The 10,529-nt window shown below is 57.8% G+C and overlaps 1 protein-coding gene across 1 annotated transcript in view; it reads right to left on the reverse strand.

The window, feature by feature from the left end:
* Positions 1–9,404, reverse strand: part of KCNN3 (potassium calcium-activated channel subfamily N member 3) — a 146,064-nt gene extending 136,660 nt beyond the window's left edge. The window contains exon 1 of the mRNA XM_077321834.1: positions 8,410–9,404. Within this exon, the coding sequence (XP_077177949.1) occupies positions 8,410–9,246 (837 nt within the window). The 5' untranslated portion in view covers positions 9,247–9,404. The remainder of the gene's footprint in view (positions 1–8,409) is intronic.
* Positions 9,405–10,529: the final 1,125 nt, after the last annotated feature.

Below are 10,529 nucleotides of genomic sequence, written 5' to 3' on the forward strand. Positions count from 1 at the left end.
ACTGGAGGGACCCTCCCTGGTCTGACCCAGCAGGGCTCTCCTGTGTCCTGATGAGGGGAAGGCCTCGGCCTCCCTGCCCTGTGGCTGGCCCTGCAGAGGGACTGGCTGGCCCCTGGGTGAGGCAGGAGGCTGGACTGGAGGGACCCTCCCTGGTCTGACCCAGCAGGGCTCTCCTGTGTCCTTATGAGGGGAAGGCCTCGGCCTCCCTGCCCTGTGGCTGGCCCTGCAGAGGGACTGGCTGGCCCCTGGGTGAGGCAGGAGGCTGGACTGGAGGGACCCTCCCTGGTCTGACCCAGCAGGGCTCGCCTGTGTCCTTATGAGGGGAAGGCCTCAGCCTCCCTGCCCTGTTGCTGGCCCTGCAGAGGGACTGGCTGGCCCCTGGGTGAGGCAGGAGGCTGGACTGGAGGGACCCTCCCTGGCCTGACCCAGCAGGGCTCTCCTGTGTCCTTATGAGGGGAAGGCCTCGGCCTCCCTGCCCTGTTGCTGGCCCTGCAGAGGGACTGGCTGGCCCCTGGGTGAGGCAGGAGGCTGGACTGGAGGGACCCTCCCTGGTCTGACCCAGCAGGGCTCTCCTGTGTCCTTATGAGGGGAAGGCCTCAGCCTCCCTGCCCTGTTGCTGGCCCTGCAGAGGGACTGGCTGGCCCCTGGGTGAGGCAGGAGGCTGGACTGGAGGGACCCTCCCTGGTCTGACCCAGCAGGGCTCTCCTGTGTCCTTAGGAGGGGAAGGCCTCGGCCTCCCTACCCTGTGGCTGGCCCTGCAGAGGGACTGGCTGGCCCCTGGGTGAGGCAGGAGGCTGGACTGGAGGGACCTCCCTGGTCTGACCCAGCAGGGCTCTCCTGTGTCCTTAGGAGGGGAAGGCCTCGGCCTCCCTACCCTGTGGCTGGCCCTGCAGAGGGACTGGCTGGCCCCTGTGTGAGGCAGGAGGCTGGACTGGAGGGACCCTCCCTGGTCTGACCCAGCAGGGCTCTCCTGTGTCCTTATGAGGGGAAGGCCCCGGCCTCCCTGCCCTGTTGCTGGCCCTGCAGAGGGACTGGATGGCCCCTGTGTGAGGCAGGATGCTGGACTGGAGGGACCCTCCCTGGTCTGACCCAGCAGGGCTCTCCTGTGTCCTTATGAGGGGAAGGCCTCGGCCTCCCTGCCCTGTTTCTGGCCCTGCAGAGGGACTGGCTGGCCCTGTGTGAGGCAGGAGGCTGGACTGGAGGGACCCTCCCTGGTCTGACCCAGCAGGGCTCTCCTGATGCTTTTATGAGGGGAAGGCCTCGGCCTCCCTGCCCTGTTGCTGGCCCTGCAGAGGGACTGGCTAAGGTCACCATGTGAGACAGGATGCTGGATTGGGTGGACCCCTGGTGTGATCCAGCAGGGCTCTTCTGATGTTCTTAATTCCATGTTTGGGTCCCCTTTGTGGATAAAAGCTGGTACAGATTTCCCCAGACTGCCCGTTAGGGGATTTTGCTATAATCCCGCACAACCCTTTTTTCCCGAGATTGATCTAGGAGAGAACGGGGACATCAGAGACTTCTTACTCCAAAAAAAACAAAAACAAGGCCAGCCAAGCTCAAGAAAACATTAATTCCCCACCCCAACAAATCAAAGCAGAGCAGGGAATTCTTTTCTGTCCTGTGGAGAAACTTTGCTCATGTTGGGGAGGGTCTAAATTATTTTTAATGAACCTCTCTTTTATCGTAAGCTGCTCAGGAATCCTCCGTGACTTAAAAGAATGGGTTTATAAGTACAGAGAAAGGAAAACGGCAGAGCTGTGAGGAGAACGGTTTGCCCCAGGCAACCCAGTTGGAAACCTGGACTTCAAACCTGACTCTCAGCTCACTCTTGGCCTCCACAGTTGGTCTGCATGAGCCAGTTCTCACCTCGGAGGCCGGCCATGGAGCAAGAACACAGGGGGAGCTGAATGGATTCTGCATCTTTTCTTGACTTGGGGGGGGGGAGCACAGCCTCAATCCCACCCTCACCCCCCCAATACACGGGCTGGCATCCTGGAACATGAGCCCTGGAGATAGCTTCCGACATTTTGACCTAGCTGCCCACATTTCATCAGCAAGGCCAGCTCAGGCGCAAAACGCAGGAGAAGCATTCAATGAACAATGGTAAAGTTTGTGCTCGATTTCAGTGTGCTGGCCTACTGCGATACTGTTCATTTTGGTTGCCCTTCTTTCCTGAGGAACCATTTCCTCCATTTTTGCAGGCTTTTTCGTCGCTCTCAGAGAAAGCACACCTGGACTGAAGATAACGGAGGCCTTTAGATGTTACTCAAGCGATGTGAAAACCACGCTCCGTGAATGGCTCCTGTGGACTTTGGGTAACATGAAACGGCGCTAGCTGAAACATGCGTCAAGTATTTGGGAAATACCCGTAGAGCCAGCTCGACTCACCTATGTATGCCTGGCCTCATCCGGCGCCAGGGCGTTTCCTGTCCTGGCTCCTGCCTGGTGGAATGAGCACCCGGAACACATCCCAGCACTGCTGGAAATAGCACAGTTCTGCCAGGTTTGGGGTCAGGGTCAAAGCTAAATATCTACCTACACTATGGCTCCGCCCATCCACCTACTACTTCCACCGAGTGGAAGGAGCCCCAAATTCTTGCCAGACTCTTGCCTGCTCTAAGCGATAAAATTATGCTGTAACTCGCCTCGAGCCTCTGGGGAGAGGCGAGTAACAAGTCTAAATAATAATAATAACAACAATAATAATAACAATAACAATAATAATAACAATAATGATAATAATAATGATGATGATAATAATAATAATAATAATAATAATAATAATAATAATAATAATAATAATAATAATAATAATAATAGAATCGGAGTTGGAAGGGGCCAAACAGGCCATCTAGTCCCACCCCCTGCTCAACGCAGGATCAGCCCTAAGCATCCTAAAGCATCCAAGAAAAGTGTGCATCCAACCGCACTTCCACTATCTCCTGCCTACCCCCACTTGGGGGCTATTGTTGGATGAGCAACCCCTCCTCTCCTAGTCAGGTTCTTATAAAATAGAATCATAGAATCATAGAATCATAGAGTTGGAAGGGGCCATACAGGCCATCTAGTCCAACCCCTGCTCAACGCAGGATTAGCCCTAAGCATCCTAAAGCATCCAAGAAAAGTGTGTATCCAACCTTTACTTGAAGACTTCCAGTGAGGGGGAGCTCACCACCTCCTTAGGCAGCCTATTCCACTGCTGAACTACTCTGACTGTGAAAAACTTTTTCCTGATATCTAGCCTATATCGTTGTACTTGAAGTTTAAACCCATTACTGCGTGTCCTCTCCTCTGCAGCCAACAGGAACAGCATCCTGCCCTCCTCCAAGTGACAACCTTTCAAATACTTAGAGGGCTATCATGTCCCCTCTCAACCTCCTTTTCTCCAGGCTGAACATTCCCAAGCCCCTCAACCTATCTTCATAGGGCTTCCCTTGTTGTAATAATAACAATAATAATAACAATAATAATAATAATAATACCACTGATGATTTTATGACAACAACTTTTGAAATTAATTTTAAGCTCAAATGTTATTTGTTTTAACTGACTGCATTAACTCTTTATATTTTACACCGTCCTGAGCTGGCTTGCTTGATAGGGTGGTATAGAAGTCAGATGAATCAATCGTTTCCCAGGGAATCAGAATTCAAGGGGCACAGGGCACAAATGCTCTCGAAAGGGGAAACAGGCACAGGCAGGGTGCCACAGCGGTCAGGGCGTCGGGCTACGACTGGCGGAAGGGGACCCGGGATCTGACTCCCCTGGGCTGCCTACCTCACAGGGTTGTTATGAAGATAAAATGGGAGAAAGAGAGAAAGAGGCATGCTACCCCAGGGGGAGGAAGGGTGGGACGGAAGCAACGCAAAAAGGTTCTCGAGTGCTTTTCTCAGAACTGTAATAGAGGAACTTGGCCAACGGAATGCATTTACAATGCTAAGGAGCAGAAAGGGCAGGGAAGGCCAAATGGTGCAGCCCGATCGGGTCAGATCTCGGAAGTGGAGCGGGGTTGGAATGGGAACCACCAAGAAAGGCTCTGCAGAGGAAGGCTACCTCAAACCTCTGCTTCTCACTTGCCTTGAAAGCCCCTGGCTGGGGTCAACATAATTCGGCCGCAGCTTGAGAGCATGTGACATGCACACCCAAGGAACGGCCAGCTACACAGCAGAGGGACGGTAGGAAAGAGACTATGGCTGTGCTTGGCATGCAGAAGGTCCCAGGTTCAATCCCCGGCATCTCCAGTGAAAAAGGACCAAGGATTAAGCAATGTGAAAGACTCTGAGACCGTGGAGAGCCAGTGCTTGGAACGCAGAAGGTCAAAGGTTCAATCCCTGGCATCTCCAGGGAAAAAGGACCACGCAGTAAGCAATGTGATAGACACTGAGACCCTGGAGAGCCACAGTCAGAATGAGCAGTGGTTGTAGTTCAGTGGGAGAGCCTGTGCTTGGCACACAGATGGTCCCAGGTTCAATCCCCGGCATCTCCAGCTGAAAAGAGAACCAAGCAGTAGGTGATGGGGAAGACTTCCGTCTGAGACCCGGGAGAGCTGCTACCCGCCTGAGTAGAAAACACGGGCTCGGATGGAATAAGGATCTGATTCGGTTTCCGGCAGCTTCCTGTGTCCCTGGCGGATTCTAGGAAAGGCACCTTCACAGTAAACCAAAAGTGGGCGGAGAACAGATTAAAGGATTGTCAGATTCCCTCCCTGAAGAGGGGAGCTGAAGGTGAAATGGGCCGAAGCCGACTTGGCATCTCAAAAAAGGTTGCGCATTTGCGCTCCTGAATGTACCAGCCAGAGTCAGATGAGCTGCACTCTCCCTTCCCCCACAGATATTAGTCTCTCGGTCCGGCTGAGATCGGACACAAGCGTGTCTTTGATCGGCCTGACCAAGCCCCGTGGGATTTGCCCACTGCGGGCCGACCTCGAGTATCCCGGCTGTGAAATGGGTCCAAGTCTGAGCAGCACTAAGGAGCCAGAAGGAGGACTACGGAGTCCTGGGGATGGGTCAGGGGGTGAGAGGAGTCCACCAAATACAGCGAACATACATCTGAGTCAGCGCTCTATGGAAGTCACTGCTACATGCTGAGAAGAAGAGGAGGTGGATTTTAAACTCTGCTTTTCCCTACCCAAAGGAGTCTCAAAGCAGCTTACAAACACCTTTTCCCTTCCTCTTCCCCACAACAGACACTCGGTGAGAGAGCTCTGAGAGAACTGCCATGCGGAGAAGGAATGGGGAATCCAACCCAGATGAAAGCCCACTGCTCTTCAACCACGACACCACCCTGGCTCTTAAAGAGGGGCTTGGTGAATTAATGGAGAAAAACAGGCCCGCCGAAAGGGCCTAAAAAATCCACTAAAAACTCAGATTTTTTATGGAACCCCCTGATCTAAAGGCAGTGTACCTGTAAATACCGGACAATGGGGGGGGAATGCAGGAAGGCTGTGACTTTCGTGTCCTGCCTGGGGTGTTTCAGAGCCGTCTCAGCCACTGCAGCAAGGAAACAGACCCAAACGTTCCTTGATCTTATCCCACAACGCAGATCTTAGCGTTGTGTTGAGCAGGACGAAAACGACCGCGCTTCTTAGTTCTTTGGCTTCTTCCCCCTTGTCTCTTCCTCTACTCTGCTCTAAGTCTGGGATCAGAGGTAGATTAGGCCAGGAGCCAGTCTATGCAGCTCATGGACACAGCAGAAGGTCTTGGGTTCGGTTCCCGGCATCCCCGGTTTAAAAAGTCAGGAAATAGAGTGATGCGAAAGACCTGACCCTGCAAAGCCACTGCCAGTTTCCACAGGGGCTGTGTCTCAATGGCGGAGCAATCTCCTCACCTCCCAGGTGTGTCTCCAGGTTTTAAAAAGGTCAGGCAGTCGGCAATGTGACCCCGGAGAAGACAGCGCTGACCCCGACGGTCCAGGGGTTTGCTTCGGTATAAGGGAGCCTCTCCAGGCAAGTAAATTATATTCTGGCTGAATGCTGTTTTAAATAAATTCTGAATATGGTAGCCTCATGCGTTCAAAGCACTAGTAAATATATTTATCCGGCTAGCCCAGGTGTTCTCAATCTACCTAATGCCGCGACCCTTTAATACAGTTCCTCCTGTTGTGGTGACCCCCAACCATAAAACGATGCAAGTGATCTTTCAAAGAAATTAAACCAAAAATGACCAATGGCATAAAGATCCGTTCTTCATGGTTGTCTATAAATTGTATATAAATGGGTAGGTAGCCTTAGGAGGAGCAGCAACACTGGCAGCGCCATCCCTCCCCAGCCAAGCTGTTCGCCCTGCCGCAACCACTGTGAAAGGGTCGTTCAACCCCCAAAGGGGTCCCAACGTCCAGGTTGAGAACCACTGGGCTAGCCTGACTCGGAAAGGCAGCAGGGTTGCTCAGGTGAATATCTGCATGGGAGACCATGGAGGAAGCTGCTAGCCAGAGGCAGGCTATGGAACACCCTTGGCCTCGTAATCCCTCCTGGGCCACCGTAATTCAACTGCCACTATATATAATTTCAACCAGCTTGCAAATCTGGCTGGCTTCTCGAGGACCAAAATCCCCCCTGACAGCCAGCAATCAGCCTGGTGGAACAAGAGTCATTTGCGCACTGCAGACCCTCATCCTCCGGAACTCCCTGCCGCAGGACAGCAAAAGGTTAGCCCCCCACGGCCGGGTTCGGGCAGCAGGCAGCCAGGTTGGCAAGGGACACACCCTCCGGCCGTCACCCCAAGCACGTGCACGATCGTCGTTAGCGGCTGGTGTGCCTAAAAAATCATTCCTTACAGAATTCGGGGTTGCACGGAGCTGGTTTCTTCAGCGCCGCACGTCTGGCCCCTCACGTTCAGTCCCGAAATGAGTGGAAATAGAGTTGCGCGTTTAAACCTCCCCACCCCACCCACCTACGGGGGGATTGCCAGATCCAGGGTGAGATGCTCCTGGAGATTCTGGGATGGATCCTGGTGAGGCCAGGGACCTCAGGGAGGGGGACAGTGCCACAGAGTCCACCCTCCAAAGTGTCCATATTCTCCAGAGATACAGGAGTTGGGAGATGAGCTGTAATTCCAGGGGATCCCTGGAGGCTGGCATCCCTAATCGGAAAGGATCCTGCGTCAGCCGGAACCCGGGAAAACACCCAACAACGCTCTTTGCGCCCAGAAAGGCTTCCCGACAGACACATCCCCCTGAAACTGTGCGTGCCTCCAATGTCAAGGGGTCAGGGACCCCCTAAATCAAACAGGGCTGGGAACCCCATTGAATCCCCGACCAAATCAGGAAGCCACAAGCCGGAAGAAGAGGCTGGAGGGACAGGGAGACAGCGGAGATGGCCAGCAGCCCCGACTCGGAAAGGCATCCGATGGGGGCTATCTGGCACACATCTGGGGATGCCGAGGACCTTACGGCTCAGAGAAGGCAGGCAGGCTTCTTACTAATGATCTGTCACGGGAAGGGGGCTTCCGGCCAGCCGTCTACGCCCCCTGCCCGGATCGCACCACCACAGCCCCCACCCCCATTTTACCCTCTACAAAACCCACAGCAGAGATTCACAGGGCCAAGGAGGAGAAAAGGGAACACGCAACGGATCATCTCCCTCATTCTAAGCAGGAGGAGAGCAAAGCTCTGGCTCTCCTCCCCTTTTCCTTAGAAAGCAACACCCCCCCCCTCTTTCTTGTGACTGTCTGTTAGGGGGTGACAGCGAGAAGGCAGGATGCTGTGCCTGCATGGGGGGGGGGAGACCGGAGCCCCCCGCCCCCATCCTCTCCCAAAGGACACTGCAAAGGGCTAGCACAGCTTTAGAGGTGGGCAGCTGAGCTCCAGGGAGGACCGTGGGAAAGCAGAGGGACCCGCCCTTCTCCTCGTCCTCCCCCCACCCACCCACGTCCCTATCGGAGCTCTTCTCTCCCCCCCCCTTCTCTGCCACCTGTAACCCACTCTTGGTGGAGACAGCCCGAGGATCACCAGGGATCCTAAGCGGAGGCGCAATTTCAACCGGAGGAAGGGGAGGGAGGGAAGCAGGGGGGGAGGGAAGCAGGGGGGAAGCAACGGGGAATCTCCCTCCCCTCCCCTCCCTCCCCTCATAGAATAGCAGCAGCGAATGGAGAAAACCAGCCAAACTTGGAGCTCACGTCGTGGCGGGGGAAGGGTGCACCGAGGGCGCAACTTGGGCGCTAACTGGGCGTTCGTGGGGGGCGCTCTTCTCCCCCATCCCCCCGTCTAGTTTTCCCTTCTGCAGCTGCCAAAAGTTCACTCCTCACCCAGGGGTGCTGCACGTCGCCCACCCACCACCCACCACCCACCCCGTTTTCAAGATTTCCCCCACCCACCCTCCCTCTCTCTTCCCAAGCGCAAGGCGCAATTTGGAGAGGTCGGCGCGCCCTCGTCTTCCTTGGGGAGGGGGCGTGGGGGGCGCCGGCCGCCTACCTTGGAGTACAAGCCCCACGAGAGCTCCGTCTCGATGACCATGACCACGATGCCGAACATGCCGAAGATGAGCGCGTAGTCGCTGAGCCGCTTGCGCTTCTCGAAGAGGGCGCGCCGGTGGCCCAGGCGGTAGCCGATGTTCTGGTTCTTGCGCTTGGGCGCTTTGGCGAAGGAGGCGCCGCCGGCGGGCGGAGGGGGCTTGTGTCCGGGCGGCCCGGCGGCGGCCCCGACGGCGTTGGGGTGCGGGTGGAGGAGGCCCTGCGGCGAGTGGTTGTCCTCGCGGGAGATGACGATCTCGGGCGGGGGGCCGGCGGCGGCGGCGGCGGCGCCCAAAAGTTGCAGCGGCTGCGCTTCGGGCTCGGCGGCGGCGGCGTCGAGGAGGTTCCGACGGGAGGCGCTGAGGCGGCTGAGCGGCTTCATGACGCCGCCGCTGTACTTGCAGGAGCTCATGGCGATCTCGGTGAACGGGTTGCTGTCCCGCCGGTGCGCCAGGGGGCTGGCCTGACGGTGCTTGCCCGCCCCCCCGCCGCCAACCCCGCCGCCGCCGCCGCCGCCGCTAGAGCTGGGCGAGTGTCCGGGGGCCGCCCAGTGCTCGCCGCTCACATTGGGCTGGCTGCCTTGGCGAGAGGCAGGGCGGAGGGCGGCCACCGGGGGAGGAGCCCGCAGGGGGCCCGCCGACGACGCCGCCGCCGCCGGAGCCAGGCCGGGGGGCGCGGCGGTGGCGGCGGCGACGGGCGGGCGCGGCTCGTCCCCCGACGGCAGGAGGCCCGGGCAGCGCGGCTCCTCGGCGTCCAGATCGCCCACGCCGGAATCGTGGAAGGGCCCCGACGGCTCCATCCTCCGCCGCCGCCGCCGCCTCCGGCCCCGGCTCGCCCCTGGCCCGGCTCAGCGCGCTGCCGCCCCCAGGGCAGAGGCATCCAAGCGGTGCCCCCCGGATGCCCAGCCTGGGGCGGGCGGGCGGGCGGGGCGAGGCGGCCGCTGCTGCTGCTGCAGCCGAGCTGCCAGCCGAGCTTGAATGGGCTGCTCGCAAGCGCCGCCGCTCGCGCGCGCCGCCGGCCAAGCCCACCTGGCCCTCGGACGCCGCTCATTGGCTGCCCGCGAGCCGCGGCCCGGCTGACATCACCCCCCCTCCCCGCCGGCGCCCCCTCCCCAAGGGCGCCGCCCGCCACTGCGCCTGTGCGCCCCGCCGGCTCCACGGGAATTGTAGTCCGCCGCCGCCGCCCTCGACCGAGCGCACGCCGCTCCCGCTCGCCCCGCCGGGGATTGGCTCCGCCGCCGCACCACGCCGCAGCGCTGGGGAGGAGGGCGGGCGGGAGGGTGGATGCCCGCTCGGTGCAACAGGTGGAGCGGGGCCGCCGCCCCGGAGGGGGCTCTTCCCAAGAACGGCTGGCTCCGGGAGAGGGCGAAGCGACGGGGGCGAGCGTGGCCATGGGCTTCGGTTCGCCGTCAAGCCGCCGCCGCCGCCGCCTGGCGACCCCAAGTGGGGCTTGCGAGGGGGTTCCCGCTGGGTCTTCCGGCCAAATCCCAAGCAAGGCGGCCCGGCTGACAAAAAAAAAATGTAAAATGATAAGGATATATTTCTTTTGAGATCACCTCCTCCATCTGGCTGGTGGCAGAGAAGAGGCATTCCGGCTTTCTGGCTGCTGGCTGGCTGGCTTTCTAGTTGATGGCAGAGAAGAGGTACTGGCCATCTCTCTAGCTGCTGATGGAGAAGAGGCATTCATCATCTCTCTAGCTACTGACAGAGAAGAGGCATTCCCTGCCTTTCTAGCCCCTGGCAGAGAAGAGGCATTCCCTGGCTTTTGGCAGAGAAGAGGCATTCATCATCTAGCTACTGACACAGAAGGGGCATTCCCTGGCTTCTGGCAGAGCAGAGGCATTCACCATCTCTCTAGCTACTGAAAGAGAAGAGGCATTCCCTGGCTTTCTGGCTGCTGGCAGAGAAGAGGCAACGCTACTGGATTCGACTCCAACTTGATAACAGCAGGCCTTCCATACGATTTCTTTAACATTTTTTTCTCGCTCCCTCACAGAATCACAGAATCATAGAGTTGGAAGGGGCCATACAGGCCATCTAGTCCAACCCCCTGCTCAACGCAGGATCAGCCCAGAGCATCCTA

Source organism: Paroedura picta, chromosome 1 (genome assembly GCF_049243985.1).
Source record: "Paroedura picta isolate Pp20150507F chromosome 1, Ppicta_v3.0, whole genome shotgun sequence".
Taxonomy (NCBI): domain Eukaryota; kingdom Metazoa; phylum Chordata; class Lepidosauria; order Squamata; family Gekkonidae; genus Paroedura; species Paroedura picta.